At 47.0% G+C, this 14645-nt stretch overlaps 1 protein-coding gene across 1 annotated transcript; it reads right to left on the bottom strand.

The window, feature by feature from the left end:
• Nucleotides 1-251: 251 nt before the first annotated feature.
• On the bottom strand, nucleotides 252-13520 carry ZPBP2 (zona pellucida binding protein 2). Its single transcript, XM_048518389.1, has 8 exons — nucleotides 13415-13520; nucleotides 11990-12070; nucleotides 11313-11438; nucleotides 8107-8268; nucleotides 6760-6978; nucleotides 3542-3627; nucleotides 2447-2624; nucleotides 252-349 (listed from the first exon to the last, which is right to left on the bottom strand). The coding sequence occupies exons 1-8, from the start codon at nucleotides 13518-13520 to the stop codon at nucleotides 252-254; spliced, it is 1056 nt and encodes a 351-aa protein (XP_048374346.1).
• Nucleotides 13521-14645: the final 1125 nt, after the last annotated feature.

The raw sequence follows: 14645 nt of genomic DNA, 5'->3' as shown, positions 1-14645 counted from the left end.
GAAGGCATCAAATGTTTAGCAATAGAGAAAGGCAAATGTTATGCTGCCCAAAGGGGCAACTGTGTATTTAGGTCTCTTCCCTCTTTGCTTCTAGCCAAACTTACCTATGATTTATTATCAGAGATAGCATCGTGATTTGATTTCACAACATTCTCCCTGCACTGACACGCACACACACACTGCAATTCGCACAGGAGGGAAATAACAAGGTTTTCTGCTGACAACTCTTCCCTTTTTCCTTCCAACTTTATTTAGCAAGATTTTGCTCCATAGAATGTAATCCGAATGTTGGTACATTTGAGACAAACCACCTCGTCGTTGGGGCTGTAGGTCCCTGGGTCACAGGCCACTGCAAAGTGAAAGGGCCAACAGACACCAGGTCAGGAAGAAAAGGGTTAAGCATCACTGAAGCTGTAAAAACTGAAAGGCAGAAAGGAGGACAGACGTGCTTTAATAGGCAGGCGGACAAAAGCAATCCAAGACCATTGTCTTGGGCTGCCAGTTCCTGGGTGGGAAATACCTGGAGATTTTGGGGGTGGAGTCTGAGGAGGGGAGGGTCTTTGGAGGAGTGTAATGCAATACAGTCCACCTTTCATAGAGATGATGTTGGAAAATTGCTGGAGATTTTGGGGGGGGGGGTAGAGCCTGGAGAATGTAGGGATTGAGGATGGCTGGGACCTCAGCAGGGTAAAATCCCATAGAGCTTTAATGGCATATCTTGTGGGGGAGAAGGGTCATTTGATCCAAACGCCATTTACCTAGGTCACTTGGGGGTCATTTGATCCAAACATTTACCTAGGTCACCTGCCCTGCCCAGCCTAACCTGTTCCACTCTTTGTCTAGGTGCTCCGCTCTCTCCCCGCCTGTCCTGACCAAGCCCTTTTGGACTTAAGAGTCTGCATGCCTTGGGAGGCAGGGGGGAGGGGCTTTCTTCCTGGATCTCTCCTGCAGCTGGACCTGGAAGGGGAGGGGGAGAAGTCTGGGATAAGCCCTGGGTGCCATTTCAGCTAGATACTCCCCATAGGGCTCACCCTCCAAAGCAGCCATTTTCTCCAGAGGACCAGGTCTCTGTGGTCTGGAATTCTGAGAGCTCTCCAGTAGTGCACCTACATCCTTGGTTGACAATCCTACATCCTGCAGTATTTTTACCTAGAGGAAGTATTTTCCACAATGGTTTTCTTGGAGTCCTGGCACACTACAGAGGACTCTGGAACTTCCTGTCCCTGTGTCATACCCCACCAGGCCTACGGAGCCTCAGAGCCACCCGGAGCAGTCAGAGTTTGTATCTAGAAGACACCCCTCAACAGTCTCCTATGGCAGCCTACTGCAGACGAAATGGGTAGTGGTGGGCAGGCTGATTTTTAGGGGAGCACATCTGGCATTAACTAAGACACTTCCGTTAAACTTCAGAGCTCTCTGGATAGGTATGAAAATTACTATCCTATACCAGTTTAATATTGTTACCAGTGGCCAAAAGAAAATCGTATTTTATTTTGTCTTATTATTTAGTTAGATATATTCTGTTAAGTTTTAAAAATCTGTTTCTGTAAAAGATATGTTCCTATAAGGTTTTCCTGCAGCCTGAAAAACTAGTTTCCTCCTCATGTAATTGCTCTCTGCACTGCTCCCATTGTACTCTTGATTGGATCAAGCTACCGAACAATACACTCTCATACACACCCCCTAGATAAGGTTTCCCTCCAAAGGAAATCTCATAGGAGCAGGTCTTGCAAAGCTGGCTTTGCTTAATGGTCCTTCTTTTGTTGTTTGTTTTGTTTTTCTGCTATAACACCCCAAAACACTATAAGAATCCTGGACTTTGCCCAGGAGGGGGGCAGTTGCTGCTGGAGGCTTGCTACTTTGGGTCCTCTGTTAAAAACTCTCCCCTCTGCTGGGCCGGGTTGCTGCTACCCAGAATTAGGAATAAATTATTTTACTTTATTTTATAAAATTGTGTTCTGGTTTGATTAATTGTTGCCCAAGCAGCGGGTAACAATATAACCAGGGCATTTCTGTGGTGCAGGTGTGGATATATCAGCAACTCAGCATGCTGGAGATAAATTCTCAAGATTAGAGATAATATTTAAATCACAGATTTGACTACTACCAACCCTTGTGAAATTCCCCTGTCTTATCTAGCAGGTACAAAATATACAGTGCCATCTTAAGCAGAGTTCTGCCCTTCTAAACCCACTGGCTTCAACAGAAGGGTATAACCCCGCCTGGGATTGCGGAGGAGGTGGTAGAAAAGAGGCAAGTTTCTCTAATGACTTGAACAGGGAACCCAAGTGGAGACTTAAGGATGTTCCGATCACTGGGTGTCTTTGGACAAGTTGTGCTTGTCTCAGCCTGACCTACTTCACAGAGCTGTGGTGAAGAAAGGGGAGGGGGAACCAGGTACCCTGCCTGAGGAGACGGGGCAGCAAAAATCGAAACAAACAAATACCACAGCAGTTTGTGCAGTCATTGTGAGTGACATCGTTTTTCCCAAATCCTGGGTGACAGCTGTCGAGGCGAGTGACTTGGAAACTGTGGTCTACGTAATGAATCACAGGGGTGTTCTGAAATTCATGTTTCAAGACATACGACTGCTTGCGGAAAAACTCTTCAATCAGCCATCGGGCCTAAAACATACAAAGATATCAAGACTCCTTATAGATATTTATATATATATTAACTTCTGGACATCCCTAGAAGGTTGCTGAGCGCTGAAGAATGGTGATGCTAGCCACTCACACTGACAAGTTTGAATCCCAAAAAGTATGAAACAGAATCCAAATCCAAAGAGTGTGCCATTAACTCTAAGTGTATCAAAGATAGCGGTCAACCTCACAGCATTCAAGCACTCCCAAACCGCTTGTAATGAACTCTTATATTGCTCAGTTTTTGTAAACTATGCAAACGTGTATTGATTAGTGCAGGGATCCCCAACCCTTTTGAACATGTGAACACATTTGGAATTCTGGCATGGCACAGCGGCCACAGCCTCAAACAGCAAAAATAGGGACAGGGATTTACCAGGGATGGAGACCAAAAAGCCATCCCAGGAAACAGGGACTGTTAAAATGGCTGTAAAGTGAATCCCCACCCCAAAAAGGTAGAGCATTCCAATTCCATTCAGTCCTTTCAGGACAATTGCAGGCTGTCTGCTAGGATTCCCAACTCGAGTTTGGAAATGCCTGGAGGTTTGTATTTCTCTCTTCAGTATTTCTCCTTGTGGATGTGGTCTTCAGTCCTGGTATAAGTAACACCCCATTTCCTGAAGCTATTCTCACGCTTCCTTATTACTTTGGTTAGCTCTTGTATGTATTTATGTGTGTTTTTCATTTTGTACCTCTTTCTCTACAAAAAAGCAACTTCCGGTTGAACATTGGCCTGGCTTATTTAGAAAGTTTTGCTGGGACAATCTCTGTCTTTCTGTCTCCACTACCACCTTTAGCACAATTTTTAGCTCAGCCTCCGGGCTAAGTCCCTCACCTCTCAAGAAGACTACCTACTTAGGATAACAAAGGCATAAGTTTGACCAACAAATATTTCTGACCTCTTGCACGCGGCTGTTTGTCACGTCTTCACAGTCTTGGGTGGTCTTCTGGCAGGCAACTTCCCAGCCGGGGGCAAAGGGGTTGACTGTAAGAGAGGCAAGAGAAGGCAGAAGGTGTTTTTGCCAATGAGCATTCACTTCCCTCTGAGTTATGCATCAGGTTATTAAAACACCACAAAGAAGAAGTTAGGTCTAACTTAGTTTCTGTTAAGTCCTGATTATCGGAAAGGGACTGACTCCCAGGTAAGTCGGTGTAGGAAAACAAGCCTCCCAGCAATGTCATCTCTGGCCTGCAGCAGTGTTGCTAGTAAAGGACTGTCGAGCCAAGAGATAGATAGGCTGTGTTGCAGCTCCATCTTTGGGCCAACGAGGGAGGAAAACATCTAAACTCTGATGGCGAGGAGGGAAGCAAGGGATGAATACAGGAAAGGGCTGGTTCCTATTTCCTATTTAACTATACCTGCACATCATGAAGGCATTTTCATCATTGCTTTGTGGTAGTGACTTTTAAAAACCAAATGCCTCTGAGAGAACATTTCCTGTGCTGAAAAGGACCCCTCTGCACTGCCTAGGACTCTGGAGCAGCAGATAATTTGGTGCTCGCTTAGCTGCTTCCCTGTAGTGAGGATTCTCCATTTTGCATTCATTGCTGCTTGCGTATGGAGACAGATGGGCACGGGCAACAGAGCTTCCATACAGGAGTTTTCTGTGTATTTTTCCACCTTCAGGTGCAATTTTTCCTACATCCCCCACCCGCAGCTATATCACTGTTACTTCTCTCTATGATACTCCTCTGAAGATGCCAGCCACAGATGCAGGCGAAACATTAGGAACAAGATCTACCAGACCACGGCCACACAGCCCGGAAAACCCACAGCAACCAACATGCTATGATGTTTATTGGTCCTTTTTTGTGTCTGCTCTAGGTTTGTCAGGCAAACAGGTATGGATATTTTCTTTTAAAACTTAGATTCACAGGTGTACAAGATCTCTGTTCATGTTGGGGCCACATGATGTGTGGGCTTACACTTCCCCTCCCCAGTGCTGGTATTCTGACTGGGGAACCATTATTTGCCTTTTTGGGGAAATCTCTATGAACGAGTGGGCTACATATAAGGGTTTCCAACAGGACAAATTGTGTATCCCTCAGTTCATATCAAGTTGGGAAAATGATGGGACTTAAAACTTAAAATGAATGTGGCTTAAAACACCCACTGGCGAATGCTCATTGCCATATGGGCAGCAGCCCAGGTATCACTTCTTTGTAAGTATATCAAAATGCTGGGTTCGTTTTGGCATTTTAGTGTTTTTTTACCCGTAATGCAGTTTGATCATCATTAGAGTCTACGCCACTATTTCCAATGGGTTAGTTAGAGGGTCCACCAACCAACTGTGCAGCACTGAACCTGGGTATCATTAGGTCTCTTATATTCCAGCGGAGACTGTGCTCTTCAGTCATTATAGAAGAAATCAGATTTTGCAGGAGGGTATTTGATTGGATTAGTTCGTACTTGTATCATCTGAATCAGAGCCTTCGTCCAAAGTACCTAAGAAACTAAAAGTTTCAAGCGGTAGCTGTTCCTACAGCAGAAATGTGGAGGTAAAAATTTCTTGCAGTCCATAACTGGACCCCTAAACAAGGGTGCACCAAAACCTGGGGTCCCATCTACAGTGTGATGTGCAGCTAGCCCAGAAATTTGGCGCTGATACATCAAAAAATGCGCCCCTTCAGGAACATCATCCTAGAGATTTGCCCAAGACTCTTTGTTCTGGCATTGAGGATCCCCACTGCCCACCCCTGCTCTGCAGTTCCCTGAAGATACAAGGTCTCAAAGTTTCATAATTATCAGGTAAACCTGGATTGTGGTTTTGCGCAGTTTGTTCAAAGCAGTTGACTCTCAAACTGTGGTGGTTCCTTAATCATTAGCTCCCATTGGTACCGGGGATGTAATCTTTGGGAGTCCATAAATTTGGACTTGAACCAATACTACTGACCAGACATGGGGAGTATATACATGACAGTATCCACATCATAGATGCTGAAATTGTGGTGCTGATATGTTTAAAAAATGCACTCTGCGGCACCAATGTCCCAAGTGCAAAAGAAATTTGGTCGTGAGTGTAATACCTGCTGGGGCATCCAACTCAGGGTTTTCCAGGGGTACAGTTTGCCCAGGGCTGCCTTAGCGCCCAGTCATCTACACTTTCCTCCAGCAAACTGGGCATTCATTTATCTGTCAAGCCCTGGATCTGGATCAATATCGGACTCAATGATTATGATCAGAAGTCTTTATTGACAGACATGGCCTAGAAGAAGCCACTTCTAAACACTGGCTCTTCTAGCGCCCTTTTAAGCTGAAAGCACAGAGAGACCACTCATGGGATCCCCACCCCCACCCCTGCTCTGCAGTTCCCGAGGAACTTCAAGGCCAGTCAAAAGGTAGGCGTTGTTTTGCGGTATAAGCAACGGGCCAATACTACTGACCCATGGGAGGACATTACAAAGCAAGAAGGTGAATACCAGGCAGACTGTGTTTAAGGGGTGGTTTGCCACTGCCTTCCCCAGTCATCTACACTTTCCTCCAGCAAACTGGGCATTCATTTATCTGTCAAGCCCTGGATCTGGATCAATATCGGACTCAATGATTATGATCAGAAGTCTTTATTGACAGACATGGCCTAGAAGAAGCCACTTCTAAACACTGGCTCTTCTAGCGCCCTTTTAATGCCATAAAGGTGTCCCCCTCCCTTCTGTCCCGAGGAACTTCAAAGAAAAGCATTACAAAGCAAGAAGGTGACAATTGTTCAATTCTCAAGCCGGTGGAGAGGGTTCTCAGCCCAACTGGTGCTTGGGCACAATCTACATACTATAGGCTACAAAGTACAAAGGCAGTAGGAAGCTGCAAGTCAGGGAAGCACATTAGCATTGCAGAAACCATAGCCCCGTTTGATGTTGGGGCGCTTTGATGCCAGGGGTAGTACTGACATTACCAACCTCGTAAAGATGGTAAGTTGAGTCAATCTTGAGCTGGCTACCTGAAACTGACTTCTGTTGGGATCGAACTTGGGTCATGAGCAGAGCTTTGACTGCTTATCATTCTGCGTCATGGGGCTCCCTGTAGGCCCCTTGCATAATTTCATGATGATCACACACACACACACCCCACACACACCCCACACACCCCCACACACACCCCACACCCACTCCATGCTGTTACCTTGAAAAGTAACAAACAGCTCCTCCATCAGCACATGCTTGGGTCTCTTGACGGAGTGACATTTGTATGATGAATCTATGACATGGCAGGTCAGGTGGGAAATCAAATGGTTCAGGACTTTCTCTAGATCTTTGAAGAATTCTTCATTGGCTTTCAAACTGCAGTCCTTGGTGGTATAGTGAACAGACACATGATATGTGTAATCCGGCTCCCGATATGCTTTAAAAAAAAGAAAGCAAAGGTGTTATATGGACACACCATATAATTTGTCTCTATTGATAATATTAATCTGTAAAACTCCTACAGTAAAATAGGATTTAAAGTAGGAGTTTAAAGACCAGCCAGTGTGGTGTAGTGGTTTAAGTGTCAGACTGGGGCCTGTCCAGACCTAGAGTCTGCCCTACCCCTGTGTAACACCAGTCTGGGAAAAGCCCGATCCAGAGGCAGTGAGGCCAGTTTGGGATTAGTGTGAGAGAGGGAGGCTTGTATGCCAGAATCTCACAGGGCATAGGCTGTGTGTGTGTGTATTCAGTGGGTTGTGGATCAGAAAGAACTAGTGTCTGTCTGTGAAGAAACTTAGTAGATCTAAAGCAAAATCACTCCTGAAGAGACACCTGCGTGTGTCTCTCTGTGTGTGAAACCCTATGGGTTAACATCTGAAGCTTCTGCTTAACTTTCTGCTAAGTGAAAAGAACCTCTCTGAAACCATCATCAAGCCGTTAGTACCTCTTCTGAGCCAGTGTAAAGAAGACTTTCAAGGTTTGCTTTTAAAATAAAGTTCATCTCGTTGTGTTCTGCAAGTTACTCCTCGTGAAGCCAGCCCTGGGCGCTTGTTTGTGTGTGAGAGGTTGAAGAGTGTCTGTCTGAGAGACTAGAATCCCAGCCAATTTGAGTTCCCTCCATTTTTTTGATTAAGGGACTCTGAAGGACATTCCCCTCAAATGTGAGGTGGGATCCTTTATTATGCGAATGTGAGGTGGGATCCTTTATTATATTTGGCAGCCAGCAGCAGTTTTGGGATTCCTCTTTAATGGTGGCAGCAGAGTAAAAAGCAGATCCCTGAACACTAGTCTAGGATATTTTGGGTGGCAAAGGAAACCCCACTGGTCACTCTGTTACACATGTCAGGGAGAAAGAAGAGTGCAGAGGGACACTCCCACCCAAAAAAACCCCACATACAATGTAAAGCATTCCTGTGTCTGTGAGGTGGAGCAAAGCCAGGACTGGTCTGGGAAAAGAAGGAAGTAGGCATCAGGAAACGAGCTGGTAAAAGCCATGATGTAAATGACTGGCTTATTGCAAGGCCGGAGGAGGGATAGGAACGGGTCAAGGCTCCGTTTCACTTACCATAAACCATAAATTTGTATGCCTGGACTTTTTCTTGTTCAACTTGCATGTCCCCTTGGACAACTCTGTAAGTAAGCGTGCAAGTATAAGATCCGGACAAGTTTTCGTTAAAATTGAGCAGCATCAATTTTCCGGTTTCTGTGATGTTCACATATTTCTGTCCTGAAAAAGAAATGTGAAGCCAGGTCAGGGGTGTAACTGTGTGGCCTTAGCCACATCATAGCAACACAGCCACAAAGGATCCAAGGTCACAGTCAAGTAAAAGGGGACTTGCTCTCTGGCCTTAGAGACTGGCTGCTAGTGGAAGCTTGTAATGCGCCCTGCATGCAGAAGGAAGAAGAATTCAGCCTGGTTTTTGTTCAGCGAAATGGCGGCTGAGGGTTTAATTGCACATTAGGATTCTTTGGGGTTATTTTAAGTCCTCCCCTTTGCAAATGCAGCCTTGGATCTGCTTTATCCTGGAAGAGAGGAGGAAACGAAATGGTGGGAAACTTGCCTCTCCTGCAACTGGAAAAAGCCAGCACCTTCACTGCTTTTACCCCCAGCTGAGGAGAAAACATGGGCGCTTGTAAGTGTTCCCAGGCTGAAGTAAAGACTTCCTGAGGGTGGCTTTTGAAAAAGGGGAAATGGGCAGGGAGGGGAGGGGAGGGGAGGGGAGGCTTTGCGTCTCCCCCTCTCCCCTCCCCCTCCCCCTTCCCCTCCACCCCACATTCTCTTTCTTATAAAGCAATACTGATAGCTGCATTAGCCAAATGTCACAGAAGCACAGAAGTAACTGGGAGAAGAAAGAGGAGGAGGAGGAGGAGGAAGAGTTTGGATTTATATCCCCCTTTCTCTCCTGTAAAGAGACTCAAAAGGGCTTACAATCTCCTTTCCCTTCCGCCCCCCGCCCTGCCCCCTCCCCCCGCAACAAACACCCTGTGACAGTGGTGGGATCCAAACATTTTAATAACAGGTTCCAATGGTGGTGGGATTCAAACAGTGGCGCCGCCGCACACACGCACCTCCAGTCCCTATTGGGCAGGGAGGTTGCTTTAGTAACCCCTTCTTGGCACTCGGAAAAAATTAGTAACCACTTCTAGAGAAGTGGTGAGAACTGGTTGGATCCCACCTCTGCCCTGTGAGGTGGTGGGGCTGAGAGAGCTCCAAAAAGCTGTGCCTAGCCCAAGGTCACCTAGCTGGTGTGTGTTGAAGTGCACAGGCTAATTTAGTTCCCCAAATAAGCCTCCACAGCTCAAGTGGCAGAGCAGATAATCAAACCCGGTTCTCCAGATTAGAGTGCACCTGTTCTTAGCCACTACACCACTGTTGGTCAGTTCATGCATGGGGTATGAGATCACTCTAGTCCAGAGTATCAAACTAATTTGTTATGAGGGCTGGATATGATATTAATATGACTTGGTCAGGCTGAGTCCAGATGTATGTGTGTGGGGGGGAGGGGGTGGCTGCCTCGGCTGGTGAATTCCCAGCAGGCTTGCCAGCCCCGATCAGCACTGGGTGGGAGGGAATGTCTGTCTTATGTGGTGAACCCATGATTGGTTCACTAGCCCAGAGTGGCACTGGGAAGGGCAAGGTTGTCGCCTCAGCTGGCGAGCATACAGCAGTCTCACCAGCTCAGATTGGGACAGGGGTGGGTCGGTGGCAGAGGTGGGATCCAGCAGGTTCTCACAGGTTCCTGAGAGTAGGTTACTAATTATTTGTGTGTGCCGAGAGGGGGTTATTAATTGGTGATTTTGCCACGTGATTTTTGCCTTAGTTACGCCCCTTCTCTCAGCAGTAGCGTGCAGAACTTAAGCAGTCTAGCAGGAGGTGCACCGGTGTGCGTGGCAGCCTGTGCCTGCATGCATTCGTTTCCCGCCCAACGACTGGCGCAGCGGCTGTGTCCTTCCCACAGCCCCGCCCAGGAATGCCCCACCCCCGGAATGCCCTGCCCCACCCCTGTTGTGCCCCGCCCAGCCCCATTGGTGCTACACCACAGTTTGAATCCCACCACCATGGGAACCTGTTACTAAAATTTTTGGATCCCACCACTGGTTGGTGGGATACACCAGGCCAGATCAAGAGCTGGGTGGGTGGGTACATGGGCTGGCAAGCCCACAGTGGGATTACCAGGCCAGATTGGTAGCTGGGGGGGGATGTTACCTCAGCTGAAAAGCCCTCTCAAGGGGTCAGATGTGACCCCTGGGCCACATGTTTGACACCCCTACTCCAGACTATAAATGTACAATGGACATTTAGGGGAGGGGTCTAGCTACTTAAAGGGGGGGGGGAAGAAGAGAGGTGAACAGTTGTAAATTCATCTTTTGCAACTCTAAGTAGGAAATCTGCAGGAGGGTGTAGCTCCGACTGCTTGGAAAGAGATGGGTGAGACTAAGCATTGCCATGTCCCTCCAGGCCACCAGGGGGGGATGGGGAGCAAGGTAGCCAGATACAGATTGGGAAACTACTGGATATTTGGAGATAGAGCCTGGGGAGGACAGGGACCTCAGTGGGGTACAAGCGGGCCATAAAGTCCATCCTCCAAAGCATCCATTTTCTCCAGGGGAACTGACACGTCTTTTTACCCAGGCATTTAATTTTTAAAATTCTTTTTCCAGATTTTTAATGTTCAATTTTTTTTCAGCTTTTTAATTTTTTTCCAGCTTTCTGATGGCCTGTTTCTGTTTTATGGACTGTTTTGTGTCTAAGGGTTCAGTTTTTAATGGCTTGTTTTTCAGTGGCTTCTTCATGTTGTTGTTTTTAAATACTGTGTTTTTGTATGGTAAGCCACGTAGAGCAGGACTCTGAAGAGACAGACCAGAAATATTCTAAATAAATAAACAGGTCACAGGCTGTCTTGACCATGAAAATTGTGGTTGTGTCTCAATTTGCCTTGGGGGCAATACTGAAAGGGGAGGGGAATTTAATCCTTCAATCCCCTCTTGACTTCCCTATTTGAAACTGCTGTATTAATGTTAAAAATTGCTGTACTAAAATATGTGATTTTTCTCCTTTTAAAAAGATAAAAGCAAGGTGTGTGGAGAGGGAAGGTAGATGGAGAGGACAAGGACCTCAGTGTGGTAGGATGCCAGAGTCCTCCCCCTGATCTCTGTAGTCTGGAGATAAGTTGTAATTCCAGGGGAACCCCAGGTTCCACCTGGGGGATGGCATCCTTAGCTCTTACCTCTTTCCATGTATAATTTGATTTGTTTAAAGGAGACACTCACCTCTTAGATCCTGTCCCTGTGGCCCAATCCATAGGTGATTGGGGTCTAAGACTTCACTTTGGGAAAGAGTCAAGTCCATGCAGACTAGAAAGGGACTATCTCGGTGCACTTTCACGTAGACATTTACTGGAAGACATGGAGAGGAAACAGAAACAAATGGTTGCTACAGGGGTCTCAGGGAAGCAGCAGGCTCTCCCAGGGAGATGGGCCCCTAAACTTCCCCTCAGTATATTTATTCCTACATGGAGAGAAATTCTTATAGTGCAGGAGCAGCCAATCTTGAAATCTCAACCTGCTCTCTGAGGGCTTAACACCACAATGCCCCATTTCCCAGTCCACACTAGTTTGTATCACACCAGGCATTCTGAAACACAATTCCACCCATTTGCAGACATTTTTCATTGAGAAAACAGTGTGTGGGGGAGAAAAGGCAAAGAGTACCCCTCTCCTTGTGTGCCATAATACAAATCCAGATCAGGGCCGTGTATGTTTAGGATTAATTTCCCAGCACATAACTGGCAATACATGCTTGCTGGGATTTGGAGTTTTTCCAATGAACTTGCACCAGGCTAGGAATGAGCTGTATTTTTTTTCCTTTGGCAATTTTCTGTACCTATATAAACACGCGCCCACTGTTTACACAGCCTTCATTCTTGAGATTAAACATAAAATGTTACCTTTATGTTCTGTGTTGCCGTAAATATAATTCTTTGTAATGAACTTAACAGAGTACGGTTCCTCGTCTGCTCCATTTTCTGCTGCAGGGGAAATAACAAGCATTTACTCCCATACAATAACATGTATACCATGTTGATGAACTGATTATGCTTTGACTTGAGAAGCTAGCATCCAGCCCCACCATAGGCTTTTCATGGAACTCCCTGGACAATTTCAGGGCTAGGGCTTCTCAGTCTAAGCTACCGTACAGGCTAGTGCAAGGATCAAAACTCCTTCATGGAACTGCTTGGACCTTACATTAGAAAAGTGAGAAATTAGCCCAAGGATAAGAGGCAGGAGTGGAGAGGTCATTTAATCTGCAGGTGGTAAGAAACTGATGGAGCAGGTGATGTCTGGTGACCAAAGAAGAAGAGAAGAAGACCCTGCAGCGGGTAGCCAGAGGGCAGTTAGGCAGGAGAATGAAATCAGCATCTCCTATTAAGTGTCTTATCTCCAGATAGATACTCTAGAGCAGTGGTGGCGAACCTTTGGCACTCCAGATGTTATGGACTATAATTCCCATCAGCCCCTGCCAGCATGACCAATTGGCTATGCTGGCAGGGGCTGATGGGAATTGTAGTCCATAACATCTGGCGTGCCCAAGGTTCGCCACCACGACTCTAGAGGGCAATATCCTCCTCCTTCTTTGAAGTTTGGCCCTTTCCACATAAATAACCTGAAATGTTTTTAGAACATTTTCAGTCCTCCCCTTTACCAGGATGTTTGTCCACATTTACCACCTCAAACCAAGTCATGGCTGCCATTAGGGGTCCCCCACCCCACACTTTTTGAATTATTTGTTGAATCGATGCTTCAGCACTTCAGTGCTCCTTGCTACAATTCTCTATAGCTTGTATAATTACATGCTCTTTCTTTGAGGACTTTACACAAGGCATGTGAGAAAGCTGTTGACTGTCGTCCCGGAAGAGCCACAGTCAAATATTATTATACACATATTATACACACACTATGAGAATTTTGTATATTAGAGCTGTCAGAATTGGACCATTGAAGGAATTTCGAAACCAAATGCACCGGAGTTTGGTCAGCCCAAACCCAAACATGATTGTGAAACTTGGATAGATTATTTACAAGGTGTCAATATTTGTATTATTTACATTGTAAGCTGATAGCATTATTTGGTTTAGAAGTTTCAAGGAGGACTTTTGTATGTATTTGTTGTTACAAAGATTTACAGTGCATTGCTGTCTCAGGACAAGCGTGTTAGCCTTCAGGGTGTAAAAGTGATTTGTCTGTATGTGCTCAGTGCACCCACCCCACATTTTTGGAATATGGTGGATCCACCTGGGGGTTGGCAGCCCCGACATTGTGTGTCTGAGTGTGTGTGCGCCTCATGTGCTGAATTCATCAAACAAATTTATTACCTTCGGCCAGGCCTGTGAGAGTCTTCATCAGGACTCCCACAGCGAGAAGGAGAATGTGGGGGCCGATGCGCAGGGGAAGGGACAACCGACTGCTGCCCCCTTGCATGGTGCGACAGAGAGTCCATCCCACCCTCCTACTCTGGTCTGCTCAACCTTCTGTCCATGTAGATAAGGGGAGAAGAGTCTCCCGTATCCAGTCACCCAGAACAGCTGTGCCAACCGTCGCCTTGGCCCCTGGTAACCATGCCTACCTCCCCCCTCCCCCCAGCTTTCACACCGTGCTCCATTCCAGAGAAGTTCAGGTTTCCTTGGAGGCCATTGTAAAGGAGCATCAGCTTGTTCTAGGGCAGCAGCCACACATCGCTGTGTCCTGTGTTTACCATTATAACTGTTTGCCACTGAGTGGTCTTGCTCACACAGGAAACCACTGTGGTGAATCGTCACTATGTCTGTTTTTTGACTGTAAAGTCACAGCTGACTTCTGTGACCCTGTACCGTTCTCAAGGCAAGAGATATTCAGAGGTGGTTTGCCACTGCCTACCTCCATGACATCCTTCTGGTAGTCCTTGGAGGTCTCCCACCCAAATACCTGCCAGGATTGCAGCTGTCAGTGTGTGACTGGCCCAAGGCACACAGCAAGTTTCCATGGCAGAGTGAGGATTCGAATCTGTTTTTCCCAGGTCCCAGTCTCATACCTTAACCAGGGCATATCGGTGGGGGGGATGGCGCCTAGAGACAACACCTTCTCTGGGCGCCCCCCACCCTGTGCCCAGGGGAGTGGCATGGAGCCGAGCCCTGCCTGCTGCCGAGCCCCGCCCTCAGCCTCTGTGCAGGCCGGGGGTGGGACTTGGCGGGGGCGGGTGCCTCAGCAGGTGCCCCAACGGCACACCATCAAGCCCTCCCCCCACCTCCCTGCAGGCTGGTTTATGTGGGTGGGGGGGACCCGGTGCCCCTCCATGGCCTGAAAGGTGTGTGCTCAGGGACATCGGTGACCTGACCCCATGTCTGAATAGAGACCATACGCCTCTGTCCCTTAGCCACTGCACCACCCTGGCTGTCTTATGATAATGATAATGTGGTATAGTGGTTAAGGTATGGGATCAGGATCTGAGAGTCCCAGGTTCAAATCCCCACTCTGCCCTGGAAGCTTGATGGGTGGCTTTGGGCCTGTTACACTCCTTTAGCCTAATCTGCCTGACAGAGCTGTTGGCTGGATAAAATGGAGGAGGGG

This window comes from Sphaerodactylus townsendi, linkage group LG15 (genome assembly GCF_021028975.2).
Source record: "Sphaerodactylus townsendi isolate TG3544 linkage group LG15, MPM_Stown_v2.3, whole genome shotgun sequence".
Lineage (NCBI taxonomy): Eukaryota > Metazoa > Chordata > Lepidosauria > Squamata > Sphaerodactylidae > Sphaerodactylus > Sphaerodactylus townsendi.
This window is presented reverse-complemented; position numbering and strand designations above follow the sequence as displayed.

Bases quoted from the DNA above. Each gene is read 5' to 3' on its own strand.
- ZPBP2 (XM_048518389.1), bottom strand. From the start codon at position 13,520: ATGCAAGGGGGCAGCAGTCGGTTGTCCCTTCCCCTGCGCATCGGCCCC. The intron at 11,439-11,989 runs GTAACATTTTAT...CATGTCTTCCAG, and splicing joins CGGCAACACAGAACATAAAG to TAAATGTCTACGTGAAAGTG. The intron at 2,625-3,541 runs GTCAGAAATATT...TGTATGTTTTAG, and splicing joins CAAACAGCCGCGTGCAAGAG to GCCCGATGGCTGATTGAAGA.